The 23,257-nt window shown below is 33.7% G+C and overlaps 1 protein-coding gene across 1 annotated transcript in view; it reads right to left on the bottom strand.

The window, feature by feature from the left end:
- LOC134718708 (uncharacterized) overlaps positions 1 to 21,582 on the bottom strand; it is a 65,679-nt gene extending 44,097 nt beyond the window's left edge. The window contains exons 1-2 of the mRNA XM_063581376.1: positions 21,483 to 21,582; positions 18,508 to 18,907 (exon numbers count right to left, since the gene is read on the bottom strand). Of these exons, the coding sequence (XP_063437446.1) occupies positions 18,508 to 18,907 (400 nt within the window). The 5' untranslated portion in view covers positions 21,483 to 21,582. The remainder of the gene's footprint in view (positions 1 to 18,507; positions 18,908 to 21,482) is intronic.
- Positions 21,583 to 23,257: the final 1,675 nt, after the last annotated feature.

The following is a 23,257-nucleotide window of genomic DNA, read 5'->3' as shown; positions in this document are numbered from 1 at the left end:
GTTAATTTTGTAAATAAAAAGTGAGTTGGCTCATTGATTGGTCTCACTGATCTATCAGTGATAAGTTGTTATGGAGGATTTTCTACATTGAAATCTTAGTATTTGTATGAGGTTTTTTTCTCCATAAACGTAACTTGATGTGTGCTTTTCGAGTAAGGTAAGTGCTTCAGATATCTGGAAGATTATATAAAAAGGAAAGCATAAATGATAACAAGAATTTACAGAAATAAGAATAACGAGACAAAACTAAGAAAAAAGGGAAAAAATAAAGAATACAGACTAATGTGGATACACTATAGATCAACATACCGACTGTTGGTTGCTTAACGTCCAGTGGCAAATGTTTCATAGAATAGAGAGTGTATACTATAATACAAAAATATAGAAAAATGGCATTTTATAGTATGAAGATAAGAGAATATTTAACGTGGTGTGTTATAATATACAAATAGATTGATTTTGGGTTGCTTGGTTATATATAGTCTTGTGGTAAAAAATGGTAATGTTCAGGACGGAAAAATGACAATAAATATAAAGATAAGGTTCTAGATTATAGGCCGTTCGGGATACATGTCGGAGAAACTATAACTGACCAGAAAATAAGGGTATATTGTATGGCTTTGTGTACAACGGTCCACCTATACGGATCCCTGGGCTCTCTGAGAGCACAGCGGAGCGTGGTATCCCCTATTCACCAACATTGGCTGATCCAGACCTTGTTATAAGGAGGGCACTCTACAGTCATGCTACATTGTTTCCCTTTATAATGAACCAAATTTTTCCCCCGAAAAAAAATCCTGTCTTAATTCTTAATTTTTTTTTGGATGTGTCACAAAATTCAGGAAAGAAGACCACCGCTAATTACAGTTTTTGATCGTTCTTTTAAGATTGCCCATCTGCAAGTTGGGCAAAATATGGTCAACTACAAAATGTCAGTTTTTATAATCACATAATTTTTATACATGTAACGTTACACTGTTTACCGTTTGTAATAATTGTTTTTAAATATAATGGGGATAACGGAAGTGCTATTTATAGATATGTTCTATATTTAATTATTTGTTACGCCCCCTATAAATATCTGACCAGTCCGGTTAATCACCCCAGACGCTATATTTAAATATGCGTCTGGGTTATCGAGACTAATGTAAGGTATGATGATTTATTTAGTAGAAGACACCATAAAGTGTTGCTTTGACATGCAATGATTGCCACTTTATTTGAACTTAAAATGAAAGAGGTGTGCCTGGTTGAAATGGAGGAATTTAACATAGAAAGTAATGGGACCATGAATTAGTGGTGTACTTCCTCAAGAGAGAACAGGAACCGATAACTCTGCATGTGAGATTGAGACCGAATGTTGACCTGTAGATTACTGTATGGTTTTTATGTCGTTTACTAAATGTGTAATGGACATCATTTATTCATATATACTATACAACTGAGGGAAGGACAGGGGGTACCCTTCTCCCTTCTCCCACCCCTCTTCTCCTTTCTCCTACCCCTCTTCTCCTTATTTTTTTTTAATTTACCGGAAAAAAGAGATATTTAATTTTTTCATATTTTATTTTTTTCTCCAACTTTTTCTCCTTTCTCCTACCCCTGCTCCTATCTCCCACCTCCTTTCTCCCTTCTCCTACCCCCTTTCTCCCTGTCTCCCTTATTCCCATCAATATACGGCAGCTGGTACCGTCACAGAACCGTACGAATGCAGCACCGGAATACGTCTCCAGAACCATTTAAAAGTCATGCGCAACACTTGTTATCTAATTACCGACAAACAACTATGATCTGAATGTACACCAATAAACACGACATAATATAATATTGTAATGACAGTATAGTCTTAGATTATAATTATACACGTTTCGTTTGTATATCTGATTAAATGATAAAATACAGAACTTAAAGACTTCCTTAACTACATGTTAGCCGATGTTTTGGTTCATTCAGAGGCTTATAAATAACTGATATACACATGTAAATATATGTACTGACATGCGTCCTTAATTAGATAAGTCTATGGTAAACTTTATAGGACTTTATAATTTATTATCTTTGTTATTTATATATTAGAAATATCTGATATATACACTTCATGATCTATTGTTCCCAAGATACATATTTTGATTTGATTTTATGTGTTAGATAGTGTATCCTACACTTAACAAAATATGAATATTATATAATTGGTTGATTAGTCTTTGGTTTATTTTCTTTCTCAATAGGTTTGTCCAAATCTACACGCACAATTCATATTTCTTCTTATACACTTGTTTTCTTAAATATAGTTAAATGGAGTCGGCAAAATAAACATTTATGTCACATTATACAGCTGGTATAAGTGGACATAGATGTTTCTCGATACATTTGTGCGTCTATCCATTTTTACTTAATTTTAGGAAGTAGAATATTAATTCGGCAATCAAAGATCGATGATTCAATATACAATTAAAATATTTTTTCATCAACTCATTACATAACTTGAAAAAATAATATTTGAAAGCTGAAAATATAGAGCATGGTAAATGCTGAATTTTCACTTCAAAAATAAGTAAAAAAAATATGATAGGTCAATATGTAAGGAGGTAACAATTTATATTAATGAAGACAATTTGGTTCCGAGAAGGTTTTGCTAGATAAGTTCAAAAGACGTTTCGTTCTATATTTCAATTTTAAATACAGAAGTAGGTTCTTATAGGGTGTATATACTTTCCTGTAAAAAAATGATTGCATTTGACTTACTTATATTACAATGTATTACTTCACAACTTTTTAAATTCTGACAAGGTGTTGTTTAAAATTAATTTTTAATACTTTATGGTTAGTTCTGGATAGGTGGCGTCTTTTATATCATAAACAAAACAAAAATCACGACTCTTACAAGGTATTTTAGCACTTTATATATAAGTTGTTTCTTATGACGTTCGCCAGAATTAAGACAGGCTCATAAAGAGTGTATATGAAGTTATACTATTGTCTCAGTAAAAGGGAGAAGGTTTGGTATCATTAAAACGTTTAATACCGCTGCACATGTTTGCACATGTCCTATGTCAGGAATCTAATGTACAGTAGTTGTCTTTTCTTTATGTAGTTTATACATGTTTCTCGTTTCTCGTTTTTGTCGAGCCTTCGACTTTAGTCGAAAAAGCGAGACTAAGCGATCCTACATTCCGTCGTCGTCGACGTCGGCGGCGTCCACAAATATTCACTCTGTGGTTAAAGTTTTTGAAAATTTAATAACTTTCTTAAACTATACTGGATTTCTACTAAACTTGGACAGAAGCTGGTTTGTGATCATAAGATAGTATCCAGAAGTAAATTTTGTAAAAATAAAATTCTATTTTTTTCTGTATGTTATTTATAAATGGACTTAGTTTTTCTGCTGGGAAACATTAAATTCACTCTGTGGTTAAAGTTTTCAAAATTTGAATGTCTTTCTTAAACTATACCGGATTTCTACCAAACTTGGACAGAAGCTTGTTTATGATCATAAGATAGTATCCAGAAGTAAAGTTTGCAAAAATAAAATTCCATTTTTTCTTCTTTTTTTTCTTATAAATGGACTTAGTTTTTCTGTGGGGAAACATTACATTCACTCTGTGGTTAAAGTTTTTTAAATTTTAATAACTTTCTTTAACTATTCTGGGTTTGTACCAAACTTGGACAGAAGCATGTTTCTAATCATAAGATAGTATCCGGATAGTATCCAGAAGTAAAATTTGTAAAAAAATAAATCCATTTTTTCCGTATTATACTTTCAAATGGACTTAGATTTTCTGCCAAGAAACATCACATTCACTCTGTGGTTAAATTTAAAAAAAAATAATAACTTTCTTATACTATTTTAAATTTGTACCAAGCTTGGACAGAAGCTTGTTTATGATCAAAAGCTAGTATCTACAATGGAAATTTTGTTAATAGTTGGTCCCTGTGTATCTGTATTTTACTTTTAAATGGACTTTTAACTACTAGTTAACTTTACATACAGTCTGCAGTTTACATTTATTCGATTCATAAACTATCCTGAAATTTTTACAAAACTTGGACAGAAGCTTTTTACAATCAAAAGATAGTATCAAGAGGCATATTTTTATTGATTGTTTTCCTCATTTTTGTTGAGCCTGGGAGTTACAGCTAAAGTAGGCGAGACACTGGGTTCCGCGGAACCCTTACAAATGTTATTTTAATATAGATTAGACTGTTGGTTTTTCTGTTTGAATGGTTTTTTTTTCACTTGTAATTTTGGGGCACTTTATATTTTGTTCGGTGTGAGCCAAGGCTCCGTGTTGAAGGCCGTACCTTGACCTGTAATGGTTTACTTTTAAAAATTGTTATTTGGATGGAGAGTGGTCTCATTGGCACTCATCCCACATCTTCCTATACCTATAAACATATTATTGGTACTGACAAGGTCACTTTTATATATTTTTAAGCCCCGGTCGCCATTTAGTTTTACCCTTGTCAGTCTTTATGTCCGCCCGTACGTCCGTACGTCCCTGAATTGGTTTCCGTTCTCCAACTTTAGTTTGCCGCAACCAAATGTTATGAAACTTATACACAATGCTTATAAGCACAAATCACAAATCAAAGTTGAATTTGGGTGGCGTCACTTTTTATTTGCAAGAGTTGTGCCCAATTATAAATTTATGGAAAATTGTTAAAATTTTCGTTCTCGTTATCCAACTTACGTTTATGAAGCTTATGCACAGTGCTTATTACCTCATAACTCTGATCAAGTACAAAATTGGGTAGCGTCACATATAATTTTTTGAGTTATTATATGCAAACAGGGGAATCATCTGTGTTCTGACAAGGTATGGTTGCATTAACTATAAATAACGGTTGTTTCTGAGGAGGTACCGACACTCAGTACACTTAGAACTTTAAGCCCCAGTCCCACTAGACCACGATCGAACCACGCTCACCGCGATCTAAATTAAATTCAGATCGTGGTGAGGTCGCGGTATGAGCGGCATGAAAATGTAAATTTTCGTTAATTTCACGATGCTACTACGTCCTCATTACGCTCCTATAACGATCCCGCTACGATTATAACACGTTCTCACCGCGCTTATTCTGCGACCTTACTACACTTATCAAGATCTGTCTACGCTCATCACGTTCTCACTACGACCATACCACGAGTTATCCGATTGCAACACGATTTTACCACGCTTCTACTGCGATTATAGCACGTTCTTACCACGACTACACTACGTTCAATCCGCGATCTTACTACGCTCTCCTCAGCAATAACGTCAACATCGTGTTCTATATCAATACAACTATATCATTCCTTCAGTTCTATTTCTGATAAATACGTAGATTTCTCGGAAAAAATACAGTCATGCCACCTAAATATACTAGAACACGTGGGCGTAGTGTTAGGGTTGATGAAGAGACAGATGGAGCTCTGATAGAAACGAATCTTGATCAAGTAAAGATGTCGGGCCGATCAATCCGACCTAAATTATAACCTATTGCTGGTCCATAAAGCTGAAATGACGATAGTTTATTGAACGATAGCAGATATAAAACAGGTGCGTCAATAGATATAGGAAGATGTGGTATGAGTGCCAATGAGACAACTCTCAATCCAAGTAACAATTTTTAAAAGTAACAACTATAGGCCAAGATACGGCCTTCAACACGGAGCCTTGGCTTACACCGAACAGCAAGATATAAAAGTCCCCAAAACTACTAGTGTAAAACCATTCAAACGGGAAAACCAACGGTCTAATCTATATGAAAACAAAAAGTATGGTTGAGCCGTTAGTGAAAATGGACAAGAAGTCCCAATTACATACAAACAAAACTTGGGGAGAATTAATATATTTTATTGGAAAATGACAATGAGAATAATGATCGTAGTATTAACGTAGTCAGGTCGTAAGAAGAGCGTGATGAGGACAGCAAGGGCGTGCTAGAATCGTACTATGGTCGTGAACAGCGTGGTGTAGTCGTAGTGGAAGCGTAGTTTGGTCGCGGTGAGAACGTGATGATCGTAGTGAGGTCGTAATAACGTCGCAATGAGATCGTAGTGCAGTTTCTCCGAATAGAATCACGCTTTCGCTACGCTCTCACTACGATGGTACAGCGACCTTTGCGATCTTACTACGATCTTAGTGCGCTCTCACTACGCTTCTACTACGACCTGATTTCGCCACGACCGCACCACGATTGTTTTGAACATGTTCAAAGTTTGCCGAGCTCATAACGATCTGGAAGACCTCACCACGACCGTGATACGACCTTACTACGATCATCAAAATTTGCTGTTTTTTTCACAGATCGTAGTGCGATCGTGGCCTAGTGGGACTGGGGTATAAGTACTGATAAAGATAGTGTTGTTTTAACTGTAAATAAAGGTTGGTTTTAAGGAGGATCCGACATGAATTACTTAAAAAAATTGGTTCTGACAAGTTATTTTAAATGTGTTTATTGCAAATAAAGTTTACTTCTGAGGAGGTACTAACATAAAATTTTATTCTAACAACGTATTGTTGTTTTTACTGTAAATAACGTATGGTTCTGAGGACTTTCTGTTTTACTTAAAACATTATTGATGATAAGGTTATGTTGTTTTTACTGTAAATAAAGGTTGGTATAGAGGAGGTACCGACATATAGTTTAATTTTAAAAAATGTTTCTGACAAAGTATTAAGGTTTTTGCTGTAAGTAAACGTGGGTTCTGAGGAGGTACCGACACTCAGATAACTTAGAAGATTGAGTTCTGACAAGGTATGGTTGTTTTTACTGTAAATAGAGGTTGGTTCTGAGGAGGTACAAACACAATTTTTTCTTAGAAAATCTAGTTCTGACAAGATATGGTTGATTTTACTGTAAAAAAAGGTTGGTTCTGAGGAGGTACCAACACTCAGATTAGTTGGAAAATTTAGTTCTTACAAGGTATAGTTGTTTTTACTTTAAATAAACGTGAGTTCTGAGGAGGTACCGACACTCAGATTACTTTAAAAATTTAGTTCTGACAAGATATGATTGATTTTACTTTTAAAAAAGATTGGTTCTGCGGAGGTTTATACACAAAGTTTATTAAGAAAAGATTAGTTCTGATAAGGTATGGTTGTTTTTACTGTAAATATATGTTGGTTCTGAGGAAGTACCTACATCAAGTTTTCTTACAAAATTTAGTTCTGAAAAGGTAATCTATGGTTGATTTTACTGAAAATAACGGTTGGTTCTGAAGAGGTACCGACACTCCGATTATTTAGAAAATTTAGTTCTTGCAAGATATAGTTGTTTTTACTTTAAAAAAAAAACGTGGGTTCTGAGGAGGTAGCGACACTCAGATAACTTAGAAGATTGAGTTCTGACAAGGTATGGTTGTTTTTACTGTAAAAGAGGTTGGTTCTGAGGAGGAACAAACACATTTTTTCTTAGAAAATCTAGTTCTGACAAGATATGGTTGATTTTACTGTAAAAAAAGGTTGGTTCTGAGGAGGTACCGACACTCAGATTAGTTAGAAAATTTAGTTCTTACAAGGTATAGTTGTTTTTACTTTAAATAAACGTTGGTTCTGAGGAGGTACCGACACTCAGATTACTTTAAAAATTTAGTTCTGACAAGATATGATTGATTTTACTTTAAAAAAAAGGGTTGGTTCTGCGGAGGTACATACAAAAAGTTTATTTAAAAAAATTTAGTTCTGATACGGTATGGTTGTTTTACTGTTAATAAAGGTTGGTTCTGAGGAGGTACAAACACATTTTTTTTCTTACAAACTCTAGTTCTTAAAAGATATGGTTGATTTTACTGTAAATAAAGGTTGGTTCTGAGGAGGTACCGACACTCAGATAACTTAGAAAATTTAGTTCTTACAAGGTATAGTTGTTTTTACCTTTAATAAACGTGGGTTCTGAGGAGGCATCATCGACACTCAGATTACTTAAAACATTTAGTTCTGACAAGATAAAGTTGATTTTACTGTAAAAAAGGTTGGTTCTGCGGAGGTTCATACACAAAGTTTATTAAGAAAAGATTAGTTCTGATAAGGTATGGTTGTTTTTACTGTAAATAAAGGTTGGTTCTGAGGAGGTACAGACACAAAGTTTTAGTTCTTACAAGATGTGGTTGTTTTACTGTAAATAAAGGTTGGTTCTGAGGAAGTACCGACAACAAGTTTTCTTACAAAATTTAGTTCTGAAAAGGTAATCTATGGTTGATTTTACTGAAAATAACGGTTGGTTCTGAAGAGGTACCGACACTCCGATGCTTTAGAAAATTGAGTTCTTGCAAGGTATAGTTGTTTTTACTTTAAAAAAAAAAACGTGGGTTCTGAGGAGGTAGCGACACTCAGATAACTTAGAAGATTGAGTTCTTACAAGGTATGGTTGTTTTTACTGTAAATAGAGGTTGGTTCTGAGGAGGTACAAACACATTTTTTTCTTAAAAAATCTAGTTCTGACAAGATATGGTTGATTTTACTGTAAAAAAAAGGTTGGTTCTGAGGAGGTACCGACACTCAGATTAGTTAGAAAATTTAGTTCTTACAAGGTATAGTTTTTACTTTAAATAGACGTGGGTTCTGAGGAGGTACCGACACTCAGATTACTTAAAAAATTTAGTTCTGACAAGATATGATTGATTTTACTTTTAAAAAAGGGTTGGTTCTGCGGAGGTACATACACAAAGTTTATTTAGAAAAATTAGTTCTGATACGGTATGGTTGTTTTACTGTAATTAAAGGTTGGTTCTGAGGAGGTACAAACACAATTTTTTTCTTAGAAAAACTAGTTCTTAAAAGATATGGTTGATTTTACTGTAAATAAACTCATTAAGGTTGGTTCTGAGGAGGTACCGACACTCAGATAACTTAGAAAATTTAGTTCTTACAGGGTATAGTTGTTTTTACCTTTAATAAACGTGGGTTCTGAGGAGGCATCACCGACACTCAGATTACTTAAAACATTTAGTTCTGACAAGATAAAGTTGATTTTACTGTAAAAAAGGTTGGTTCTGCGGAGGTTCATACACAAAAGTTTATTAAGAAAAGATTAGTTCTGATTAGGTATGGTTGTTTTTACTGTAAAGTAAGGTTGGATCTGAGTAGGTACAAACACAATTTTTTCTTAGAAACACTTGTTCTGACAAGATATGGTTGATTTTACTGTCAAAAAGGTTGGTTCTGAGGAGGCACGGACACTCAAATAACTTTAAAAATTTAGTTCTGACAATATAAAGTTGATTTTACTGTAAAAAAAGGTTGGTTCTGTGGAGGTTCATACACAAAGTTAATTTAGAAAAAAATTAGTTCTGATACGTATAGTTGTTTTTACTGTAAATAAAGGTTGGTTCTGAGGAGGTACAGACAAAAAGTTTTAGTTCTTACAAAGTGTAGTTGTTTTTACTGTAAATAAAGGTTAGTTCTGACTGTGGTGGTACCGAAATAAAGTTTTCTTAGAAAATTTAGTTCTGAAAAAGTATGGTTGTTTTTACTAATTATAGGTTGGTTCTGAGGAGGTTCCGACACTCCGATTACTTAGAAAATTTAGTTCTTTCAAGGTATAGTTGTTTTTACTTTAAATAAACGTGGGTTTTGAGGAGGCATCGACACTCAGATTACTTAAAACATTTAAGTTCTGACAAGATAAGATTTTACTGTTAATAAAGGTTGGTTCTGCGGAGGTTCATTCACAAAGTTTAATAAGAAAAGATTAGTTCTGATAAGGTATGGTTGTTTTTACTGTAAATAAAGGTTGGTTCTGAGGAGGTACAGACACAAAGTTTTAGTTCTTACAAGATGTGGTTGTTTAACTGTAAATATAGGTTGGTTCTGAGGAAGTACCGACATCATGTTTTCTTACAAAATTTAGTTCTGAAAAGGTAATCTATGGTTGATTTTACTGAAAATAACGGTTGGTTCTGAGGAGGTACCGACACTCCGATTATTTAGAAAATTTAGTTCTTGTAAGGTATTGTTGTTTTACTGTAAAAAAAACGTGGGTTCTGAGGAGGTAGCGACACTCAGATAAATTAGAAGATTGAATTCTGACAAGGTATGGTTGTTTTTACTGTAAATAGAGGTTGGTTCTGAGGAGGTACAAACACAATTTTTTCTTAGAAAATCTAGTTCTGACAAGATATGGTTGATTTTACTGTAAAAAAAAGGTTGGTTCTGAGGAGGTACCGACACTCAGATTAGTTAGAAAATTTAGTTCTTACAAGGTATAGTTTTTACTTTAAATAGACGTGGGTTCTGAGGAGGTACCGACACTCAGATTACTTAAAAAATTTAGTTCTGACAAGATGAAGATATGATTGATTTTACTTTAAAAAAAGGGTTGGTTCTGCGGAGGTACATACACAAAGTTTATTTAGAAAAATTAGTTCTGATACGGTATGGTTGTTTTACTGTAATTAAAGGTTGGTTCTGAGGAGGTACAAACACAATTTTTTTCTTAGAAAAACTAGTTCTTAAAAGATATGGTTGATTTTACTGTAAATAAAGGTTGGTTCTGAGGAGGTACCGACACTCAGATAACTTAGAAAATTTAGTTCTTACAGGGTATAGTTGTTTTTACCTTTAATAAACGTGGGTTCTGAGGAGGCATCACCGACACTCAGATTACTTAAAACATTTAGTTCTGACAAGATAAAGTTGATTTTACTGTAAAAAAGGTTGGTTCTGAGGAGGTACATACACAAAGTTTATTTAGAAAAATTTAGTTCTGATACGGTATGGTTGCTTTTACTGTAAATAAAGGTTGGTTTTTAGGAGGTACAAACACAATTTTTTTCTTAGAAAAGCTAGTTCTGACAAGATATGATATCTTGTCTGAACAAACTTTTCTAAATAAATTGACTATACAACCATACCTTGCTCGAAATTTTTTTTCTAAATAATTTGTCTGTCGGTACTTCCTCAGAACCGGCCGTTATTTATAGTAAAATTAACAAAATACCTTGTCCGAACAAAATTTTCTCAGTAAATTGACTGTCGGTTCCTCCTCAGAACTGGTCGTTATTTATAGTTAAATCAACCATGATACCTTGTCCGAACAAAATTCTCTTAGTAAATTGGCTGTTGGTACCTCCTCAGAACCGGCCGTTATTTAAAGTAAAATCAACAATACCTTGTCCGAACAAAATTTTCTTAGTAAATTGACTGTCGGTACCTCCCAAGAACCGGCCGTTATCTATATCAAAGTAAAATCAACCATACCTTGTCTGAACAAAATTTTGTAAATAAATTGACTGTCGGTACCCCCTCAGAACCGCTTTTTTTATTATGAAAAATCAACCATACTATGTCAGAACAAAAGTAAATTGACTGTCGGTACCTCCTCAGAACCAGCCGTTATTTATAGTAAAACCAACCATGATACCTTGTCCGAACAAAATTTTCTAATTATATTGACTGTCGGTTCCTCCTCAGAACCCGCAGTTATTTAAAGTTAAAATCAACCATAACTTGTCTGAACAAAATTTTCTTAATAAATTGACTGTCGGTACCCCTCAGAACCGCCTTTTTTATATAGAAAAATCAACCATTTCATGTCAGAACAAAAGCAAATTGACTGTCGGTACCTCCTCAGAACCGGCCTTTATTTAAAGTAAAATCAACAATACCTTGTCCGAACAAAATTTTCTTAGTATATTGACGGTCGGTTCCTCCTCAGAACCCGCCTTTAATTATAGTTAAGATCAACATTCCTTGTCTTAACAAAAAAATCTATTTAAAGTGACTGTCGGTACCTCCAAAGAACCGGCCTTAATGTTTTGTAACAACAACCATACCTTGCCCGAACAAAGTTTTCTAAATAATTTGACTGTCGGTACCTCCTCAGAACCAGCCGTTATTTATAGTAAAATTACAAAATACCTTGTCCGAACAAAATTTTCTCAGAAAATTGACTGTCGGTACCTCATCAGAACCGGCTGTTGTTTATAGTAAAATCAACAAAATACTTTTTCCGATCAAAATTTTATAAGTAAATTGACTATCGGTACCTCTACAGAACCGGCAGTTATCTATAGTAAAATCAACCATATCTTGTCTGAACAAAATTTTCTAAGTAAATTGACTGTCGGTACCTCATCAGAACCGGTCGTTATTTATAGTAAAATCAACAAAATACCTCGTCCCAACAAAATTTTCTAAGTAAATTGACTGTCGGTACCTCTACAGAACCGGCCGTTATTTAAGAAAAATCAACTTTACCTTGTCTGAACAAATTTTTTTAATGAAATGACAGTCGGTACCTGCTCAGAACCGCCTTTTTTTATGGTAAAATTAACCATTTCATGTCCGAACAAAAGTTTCTAAGTAAATTGAATGACGGTACCTCCTCAGAACCGGCCGTTATTTATAGTAAAATCAACCACACTTTTTCCTAACGAAATTTTCTCAGTAAATTGACTGTCGGTACCTCCTAAGAACCGCCCAGTTTTATAGAAAAAAAAATAGCCAAACCTTGTCCGAACAAAATATCTAAGTATATTGACTGTCAGTTATCCCTCAGGACCGGTCGCTATTTATAACATGGAAGTATTATATTGACGTCAATATAATACTTCCATGTTTATAGTAAAATCAACAATGACTTGTCCGAACAACATTTTCTAAGTAAATTGACTGTCGGTACATCATCAGAACCGGCCGTTATTTATAGTAAAATCAACCATACCTTGTCCGAACATTTTTTTTAGGTAAATTGACTGTCGGTTCCTCCTCAGAACCCGCCGTTATTTATAGCAAAATTAACCATACCTTGTCCAAACAATTTAATTTTTGGAAATTGACTGTCGGTACCTCCTCGAACCGGGCGTTATAAATAGTCAAATGAACAAAATAATTTGTCCGAACAAAATTTTCTAAGTAAATTGACTGTCGGTTCTTCCTAAGAACCCACCGTTATTTATAGTTAACATCAACATTCCTTGTCTCAACAAATTTTCTTAGAAAATTGACTGTCGGTACCTCCTCACAACCGGACATTATTTGTAGTAAAATCAACCCTGCCTTGTCTGAAAAAAAATCTAAATAAATTGACTGTCGGTAGCTCCTCAGAACTGGCCGTTATGTATAGTAAAATTAACAACATACTTTGTCCGAACAAAATTTTTAAGTAAATTGACTGTCGGTACCTCCTCAGAACCGGCGGTTATTTATAGTAAAATCAACCATACCTTGTCCGAACAAAATTTTCTTAGAAAATTGACTGTCGGTACCTCCTCATAACCGGCCATTATTTGTAGTAAAATCAACCCTACCTTGTCCGAAAAAAAATATAAATAAATTGACTGTCGGTACCTCCTCAGAACCGGCCGTTATAAATAGTAAAATGAACAAAATACTTTGTCCGAACAAAATTTTCTAAGTAAATTGAATGTCGGTACCTCCTCAGAACCGGCCGTTATTTATAGTAAAATCAACCATACTTTTTCCTAACAAAATTTTCTCAGTAAATTGACTGTCGGTACCTCCTTAGAACCGCCCAGTTTTAAAGAAAAAAATAGCCAAACCTTGTCCGAACAAAATATCTAAGTATATATTGACTGTCAGTTATCCCTCAGGACCGGTCGCTATTTATAACATGGAAGTATTATATTGACGTCAATATAATACTTCCATGTTTATAGTAAAATAAACAATGACTTGTCCGAACAACATTTTCTAAGTAAATTGACTGTCGGTACATCATCAGAACCGGCCGTTATTTATAGTAAAATCAACCATGATACCTTGTCCGAACATTTTTTTTTAGGTAAATTGACTGTCGGTTCCTCCTCAGAACCCGCCGTTATTTATAGCAAAATTAACCATACCTTGTCCAAACAATTTTATTTTAGTAAATTGACTGTCGGTACCTCCTCGAACCGGCCGTTATAAATAGTCAAATGAACAAAATAGTTTGTCCGAACAAAATTTTCTAAGTAAATTGACTGTCGGTTCTTCCTAAGAACCCACCGTTATTTATAGTTGACATCAACATTCCTTGTCTCAACAAATTTTCCTAGAAAATTGACTGTCGGTACCTTCTCACAACCGGCCATTATTTGTAGTAAAATCAACCCTACCTTGTCTGAAAAAAAATCTAAATAAATTGACTGTCGGTAGCTCCTCAGAACTGGCCGTTATGTATAGTAAAATTAACAACATACCTTGTCCGAACAAATTTTTTAAGTAAATATACTGTCGGTACCTCCTCAGAACCGGCTGTGATTTATAGTAAAATCAACCATACCTTGTCCGAACAAAATTTTCTTAGAAAATTGACTGTCGGTACCTCCTCACAACCGGCCATTATTTGTAGTAAAATCAACCCTAGTACCTTGTCCGAAAAAAGATATAAATAAATTGACTGTCGATACCTCCTCAGAATCGGCCGTTATAAATAGTAAAATGAACAAAATACTTTGTCCGAACAAAATTTTCTAAGTGAATATACTGTCGGTACATCCTCACGACCGGCTGTTATTTATAGTAAAATCAACCATACCTTGTCCAAACAAAATTTTCTTAGAAAAATTGACTGTCGGTACCTTCTCACAACTGGCCATTATTTGTAGTAAAATCAACCCTACCTTGTCCGAAAAAAAATCTAAATAAATTGAATGTCGGTTCCTCCTCAGAACCGGCCGTTATAAATAGTAAAATGAACAAAATACTTTTTCCGAACAAAATTTTCTAAGTGAATATACTGTCGGTACCTCCTCAAAACCGGCAGTTATTTATAGTAAAATCAACCATACCTTAAGGTAAATTGACTGTCGGTACCTCCTCAGAACCGGTCGTTATTTATAGTAAAATCAACAATTATAACTTGTCTTAACAATAACTTGTCTTCAGAACCGGCTGTTGTTTATAGTAAAATCAACCATACCTTGTCTGAAAACAAAATTTTCTTAATGAAATGAATGTCGGTACCTCCTCAGAACCGCCTTTTTTATGGTAAAATTAACCATATCATGTCCGAACTAAAGTTTCTAAGTAAATTGACTGTCGGTACCTCCTCAGAACCGACACTTATTTATTATAGTTAAATCAACCATCCCTTGTCAGAACAAAATTTTCTTAGTAAATTGACTGTCGGTACCTCTTCAGAACCAGCCGTTTTTTAAGTAAAATCAACCATAACTTGTCCGAACAAAATTTAAACGGTAAATTGACTGTCGGTACCTCTTCAGAACCGGCTGTTGTTTATAGTGAAATCAACCATACCTTGTCCGAACAAAATTTTCTCAGTAAATTGACTGTCTCAGAACCGCCCAGTTTTATAGAAAAAAAATAACCAAACCTTGTCCGAACAAAATATCTAAGTAAATTGACTGTCAGTTACCCTTCAGAACCGGCCGTTATTTATAGTAAAATTAACAATGACTTGTCCGAATAACATTTTCTAAGTAAATTAAATGTCGGTACCTCCTCAGAACCGGCAGTTATTTATAGTAAAATCAACCATACCTTGTCCGAACAAAATATCTAAGTAAATTGACTGTCAGTTACCCCTCAGAACCGGCCATTATTTATTGTAAAATTAACAATGACTTGTCCGAACAACATTTTCTAAGTAGATTAAATGTCGGTACCTCCTCAGAACCGGCAGTTATTTATAGTAAAATCAACCATACCTTGTCCGAACAAAATTTTCTAAGTAAATTGACTGTCGGTACCTACTCAGAACCGACCGTTATTTATATTAAAGTCAACAATTCCTTGTTCGAACAAAATTTTCTAAGTAAATTGACTGTCGGAACCTCCTTGAAAATTTTTAAACGTCACTCAGTCATTTGAAATCAAAATTACAGTAACACATACTGATTGCTTCAATAGGCTGAAGATGTCAATCATGACACATTCAAAGCGACAAAGGATTGAGCAAGAACGTATTCATTGCCTATAAATAACATACTAGTAGCTGAATAATGATTCCCAGTAAGTAAGCTCTAGATAGATTTAAAATCTACGGTGCGGACTCTTTGATTTGAGGGGGCAGTCTGAGATATTTGAGAGAAAAAAATCTGGCTCTAATGTCTGACTTAAACAAAAATATTGGTCGTATCTGGATTTCAGCTATTAGAAACAAACATTTTCAACAGTCATTTAGCATTAAATGATCATGATGAATAAAAAATCGGATGTATTTTTTATTATTATTATTTTTTTAATTTTTTTTAATTTTTTTTTTTTTTGGGGGGGGTGCCTGTAAATCCCATATCTGACCGGAATGTCTGTTTCGCCAAACTGAGATATTGAATACTTGTTTCAAGGTTCGACTGCAACCTGCCTGCTGGGTGTGGCCTTTATGTCTCCTTTTGTCGACCGTCATTCATAAAAACGTTGTCATTTCAGATTTATTCGTAGCTTTTGGTTGATTTGGAACTCTCACTTTCCTTGTTGAGTGAAACATTTCAAACAAACATTTAGATAAAATTGCTTGTTTGTCTTTCTTATCTCGTGTCGATCGTATTTCAAATATCATTGAATAGCTCGGTGTATATCTTGTTTACAACAAGACATTTGTGAGGTTATGCTTACTAAACATACAACAAACGAGAATTTTCCATGTCCATTTTTTAACGACAGTCCCACATCAAAATACATTAATACATAGCTTTGGAACCCTCCAATTAATTTTTAATAGATAATTAATAGGGAGAATATGGCATGAAAAAGTCTAACCCTAACAATCAAATGTACATGTCCCACGTAAAAATCCGTCAAAGAAGTGCATTTTACACATTACTACTTCGACCCCACCCCCCGTTCCAAAATCCTGGATCCGCCCCTGTAAATGTTATTGACTAATCTTTAAATTGAAACCTCTTCATAACCAACTTTTCCGATCTAAAAACAATACTTTATCAAAATCCTTTTTCATTTATACTTTAGATTGTTACCATCTCAGAACAGACCGGCTTTTTTTCCAGTAAATATAAAAAAAAACTTTTGGGAATAATTTTCATTCAAGTAGACTTTCTTTGATTTTTTTTCAAAACAAACCGCTTAAATAATATCTTGTATAACCCAAATTCCTACCTAGAAATTTGTTCGTTTAAGGTTATTTTTAGTAAATATAATTATACCTTTTTTCTGTTTATGCAGACTTACGAATCAATCGTTATTTACAGTAGAAACGAGTATGCCTTGTCAGAACATACATTTGTTTACACACATATATAAAAGTATTCTAATAACCAAGCAAACCAAATGCTTTACACACACATGTATAATCAGTATAACTAAAAAAAAACCAACGTTATACCGTTTCATTCGTTACCGCGCAGAGCCTGGCGGATTTAGGGGGGCAGGGGACCCGGTCCCCCCTTTTATGGAAAAAAATCTGGAGCGGGTCCACACTTAGGTCAGTTAGTGGGCCCCACTTATGAAAATTTCTGGATCCGCCACTGCCGCGTTTGATGATTTAATGAATTATATGTTAGCTAGACTACACAAAATCTTGTTCAAATATTTTTCATTGATTGAATAATGCACACTTTAGTTTTAATCAAATTAAATCAAATAATTGTATTGCCATATAAATCAAAAACATGATCTGTGACAAACATGTAAATATTAAAATACAAAATGTATCAGTTTAATGTGATTTCGGCCGTAAAACTCAAATTACTGTCACTTAAACTAATTATTTAAGAGATTGTGCAGGTGAAAGATACTGAAAGAAATTCAACAGAAACATTTTCATGAGATTAATATTTGGAAGGGACCCAATGGCAAGGCAATCTTGAAAAGTAAAAATAAAAATCACTTAATATTTCATTTTCGGGTGTATCGTTCTTAAATTCGCAAACGGTTGAAAAAAACTCTAAAAATTTTACTGAGAAAATTACAAAAAATACAAAAAAACTAAATAATTCATTCAATACAATACGATGTGTGTTCGTTCCAATTAAGCTTCCCTAGGGGGAAGTTACAAAGATACAGACATCCATACAAGTCAATTAATTAAACTTTAAGGATTGTTTATCTTAGTAAAATCTTAACATCAGTCAAAATATATCTTCGTTTACAGCTACCGAATGTAAAATAAGAGAGCTATATCATATTGAATTTGACCTTATTAATGTTGGAGTTATTTATCACTGATTTTTTTTTTATATGTCTTCGGTTTAACTTTTTCTAATCAACTTAAAATTAAATCTATATTAGTAAAATTTAAAAAGTTTGTTGGCTGCTTATTTCATTGAAACAATAATGTGTAATTCATAAATAAATATATATAGCTTATAAAACATAACATGGTAAAGTAATCACCACTTTAACACACTCCGGCTCTAATGATGCAAAGTTGAATTAACTTAATTGATGTTTTATTTCAGGGTCGTGGTTATCTGTCTTAATTTTACGGGAGTGAGATATCAAAAAAGACATATCTGCGCAAGTCTTATATAGGTTCTGAGAGCGTATTCCGGTTCTGCACAAGTAATGGTTCTGAGGAAGTGCACCGCTGCCGTACCCTGATCCTTATTCCTGTCCCCCCCCCCCCCCTCACAACTGGTTTGTGTTAAATTATACCTACTCAGATAAACAGTAGCTGAACCAAATTGTATATAAACAGCAAGCCAAGCACTGCCATTTTCAAGAGGAAACCGATCTTTTGGATTGTCGTCATTGTCAAGGACAACTTCTCGTCCATTTTTGGAAGTTTTCATGGATATATTAAATGTTGACTTATGAACTCGGATATCGTTTGTTATTTTCATCTGTTGAAGAACATCTCTAATATTTATCCCATTAGGATTCTTTTCCAAGAATCCAAGAGTGATATGACTGCTTCCCGATATTATAATCTGTAGTGGATCTCGTCCTAGTGGCCGTTCAGAGAAGCAAAGTCCTCCAGAATAAACAGTCTTCCATTCAGCTTCACCATTCTGGATGACTATATTTTCTCCGCAGTGGTTAGAAAAATGAAGAGACATCTAAAAATGGTAAAAAAATCAATTGATACTTATTCATCAATTCGTCACTGACGAAAGGTCTGTTGCACAGACGAACGGACAAAGGTAAACCAGAATGCCCTCTCATTTGGACCACGTTTGTAAAAAAGAAAAGACAGACACAACACCAAGTCCAGACAAAATTTGAATAATTTAATCGAAAAGACCTTGAAAATTCTTGACCAAAAATAAAAAAGCAGGGTCAACCACTGCTGTATATGCCTACTATAAATAAACAATAATTATAACCTCGTTTCAAAGGTTCTTGATATCTATCTCCAAGCTTCGAGGATTTTGACTATGATACCTTGCGACACATTTTTAGTTCCATTCATATACTATTTACAAAAACACATATAGAATGTCTTGTACATAAGAAAAAAACCTTTTCGGTATATTTTAGCAATTAAACTAGTAGTTATGCCTTCTAGAAATATGAAAGGGGATAAGTCACAGTAACACAAACTTTATTTACTGCGAGACTTATGTTTCCAATCGGTTGTGAGTATCAAATACGGTTGGCATACTTAGGGATACCTGTTATGAAATATTCCGACAACAACTGTATGTCTTGTATATACCATGAGTGTGTACATTCTTAAATTAACAATTAAGGCATATAAACAAGTTTAAGAGGGACAGACAACCAACAAATCAAAATATAACGGAAGTTTATAGCGACTACGGGTTATAAGTTTCAAAGAGCTAGTTAAGTACGTTACATCGTATTATATTAATGTATTATATAGGATTTGTTTCAGAGACAAGTGCGTGTTGGAAAAGAGCACACAGGTACATTGTACATCTTGTTTAAAAAAAAAAGGATCAAATAATTATATATTTTTTTAAAGTTGGATACCAAATGATCAATCGTCCTGCACATGTATGAAATTTTTACTACTGGATATAAAACAAGTCTTAAACACAGAAATGAAAATTGTCCAACAGAATTAGCTGCTATGTATATTAAACTTAGAAATATCCAACAAGATGTTATACCTTGTTTTTTCGGAAACGGGAAAGAATTTTATTTCCAGGTATTTAGACTGGTTATATTTAGAGATCATTTGCAGTTGATAAGGGAGCTACCATTTGATTTTTATGGGGGAGGGGGGGGGGGGGGGGGCTAGGATGAAAAATTTTGTCCTGCCTTTTTATTTTTCACTCTATTCGGTCCTGCCTTTTTTTTTTTTTTAGTTTATCCTGAATTTTTTTACCTAAATTGTCGCCCTGACTTTTTTTTTTTGCAAGTGTCTCATCCTGCCTTTTTTTTTTACTCAAAACTCCTGTCCTGCCTATTTTTTTCAAATTTCATCCTAGTATCAAATTTTATATGTACATACTTAACTTTTTTTAACATCTCGCACTGTCTCCATTACATGTGTATGAAATCTTAAACGATTCCTAAAAATCTTAGGGATTATAGAATCGAGAATACAGACAAAAGGTGCAGAATATTCAAAAAGGGCAAAATAATATTAGAAAGGAGAAAAAGTATAAAAACATTACTAGTAAATCATAAAGAAACGAAGGAAAACGATGCAACCAGACTTTTTGATAAATTTTATGCAAAAAAATAATGTTACATCATGTACCTATTTCATTTTCTGTATATACATTCAAATATAGTTTGGTTTAAAGATTTTACACGTAAAATTTACAAATCGGATTATTATCCAATATAATAAATGATTAAAAATAATTAAGCTTATTAATCCTTCAATTAATAAAATTCACATATTACAGGTGTCAGTGGCGGATCCAGAACTTTTCATAAGGGGAGACCGCTGACTGACCTAAGTGGGTAAGGGAGGGTAAGGGGGGCCGCTCCAGTCATACTTCAGTGATTCCCTATATAATCAACCAAATTTTTCCCACAAAAAGGGGGGGGGGGCGGGCCTTAGGCCCCTTGGATCTGCCTATGGGTTTCCGTTGAATCACCCAGCAAAAGATAAATAAAATGTAGCGTACCATTTTTCTAAAGTATCAGATTTGCGTTGGGCCGCGTTTCAAATTTGGATGATCTCCCTTTCGCCAGGAAGAAATCTTTTTTTAAAGTATTGAAAATGTAAAATAAATACAGTACTGTAACACATCCATTTTAAGCGTATCTGATATCAAAGAAGTGCAAATGTTGCTTATCTGACTGCCATTATAATTCATATTGAAATGAACCGCAATGAGCAACTTTTGAAAGAGGGACCTTTCATTTGTTCACCATGAGAAAATACTGGATAAATCAATTTTCCTTTACAATTTCTAAAATACAAGTTAAGGCCAGGTACACAAGCACTTGTCTCAGAAAAAAATCCTATAATATATACTTAAATATTACGATAAATTTGATTTCTTTTTTCTGAGACAAGTGCCTGCGGTCAGGTAGAATGTATGATAAAGTTCGACTTGACTTGCAGGTCACGAACTTCGTTTCTGTTACGTGATACAAACTGTAAGTGTATATAACCCCTCTCGTTTTTCTTTTTATAATGATTTTGTATTTGACCATACACGGAAATAAAAAGCTATATGTGATTTAGGCAGATTATAAATACTCAACCTTCTTGATCAATGTTGACAGTGACCTTAAAATCTCCTTACACTCCTTACAGCTTACATTTGAAAACAAAAGTAGGGGAATCCCACCTTTGGGTAGTTTCCGGTAGATGTGTTTTCAACCTATTTATTTAAATCACGTCTACCTGCATGAATGATTTTACAGTTTATTATTTTTAAATTATTGATCGAATGATTTAATTATTTTTTAAAACTAAGAATGTTGTTAAATACAAAATTCTACATGAAAAATATTATCATTAAAAAAAAAGTAAAATGGAAAAACTACAAAACTTTAAGGTGTATGGTCGATCCTTAAAATCAAATAAGCATATTGATTTTGTTCTATTTTTAAACCTATTTCACAGTTATATTGTATATGTACAATGTATGTGTAGAAGGAGGTGTGGGTAGTGTATAATTAAAACATAAAAAAAACAAGACAAAAAGACGATATTTACACAAACAGAAAACGAAGGCCATAAGTGATCATAAGTTCGTCAATAAGAGAAAAATAACTAATTCGCCCTAATTGAGACTATACAGTCAGTTGATATATTTAGCCGAGACAATTACATTGCTTACATATTTCACAACTTCGTCTTCGTTGATCTCCAAACAGTACGATTTAACTTACCCCTGAAGATTATTGTCTAACTAAAAATCAAAACATATATATAACAAAAAGATGTGGTATGAATGCCAATCAGACTCCCCACAAGAGACCAAAATAGCACAGAAATTAACAACTATAGGTCACCGTACGGCCTTCAACAATGAGCAAAGTCCATACCCCATAGTCAGCTATAAAAGGTCCCAAAATGACGATGTGAAACAATTCAAACGAGAAAAACTAACGGCCTAATTCATGTAAAAAAATGAACGATAAACAAATATATAACACATAAACAAACGACAAACACGGAATTACAAGCTCCTAACTTGAAACAGGCACATACATACAGAATGTAGCGGGGTTAAACATGTCATCGGGATCCAAACCCTCCCCCTAACCTGGGACAGTGGTATAACAGTTCAGCATAAGAACATCTCCTTATTTTGGTGATGTCGCGTTCTTAGGCGCAGAATGTTGTTTGGTGTTAAGTTATAAAAACAAGCGGACAAAAGAAAAGAATATGTAAATCAAATTTTGAACTATTAATTATGTTCACAATATGTCTTTAAAGTGCACAATGCCACTTTTGTTTCCCCGAAGACAGAAACTTTGAACCTGTTTGAATTGGCCTCGAATATATTAATATTACATGTACCTTGAGAATATTGCATATGAAAAATATCATATCAATTTGTAGGGAAAATTCATAACCAATATAAATGTTAGTTAGACATTTGTTAGAACATGCACGTGTCCAATCGTATGATGACATTTAAAATAAATAATTATTTTTCTCAGTCAGTTATATATATGCATATTCAATATGTGTTGCTTTTGTCTGAGTCAGAATTTTTGAACTAGTTTTTACAAGTTTTTTTGCAGTACATAACGATTTAAGGTACTGGGAAAATCTGGATTCAGAATAAAAAAAAATGTTATCTGCTTGACCGTAATAATTTTTTCATAAAATTAGAGATCAGATTATAATTTTAGAAGAAAAATCATACCCATCCTTTTGTCGTTTTTTAAACGATTATAGTAAAATGTTAATTTTATTCGAACGACTGTTATTGATGGAGAAGGTATCTTCAGTTTTACGTATTAGTCGTTTTGGCAATATGTTGGGTTAAATAAAATAGAACATGTTGTATGATTGCCAAAGA

The sequence above is a fragment of the Mytilus trossulus genome, chromosome 5 (genome assembly GCF_036588685.1).
Source record: "Mytilus trossulus isolate FHL-02 chromosome 5, PNRI_Mtr1.1.1.hap1, whole genome shotgun sequence".
Taxonomy (NCBI): Eukaryota; Metazoa; Mollusca; class Bivalvia; order Mytilida; family Mytilidae; genus Mytilus; species Mytilus trossulus.
This window is presented reverse-complemented; position numbering and strand designations above follow the sequence as displayed.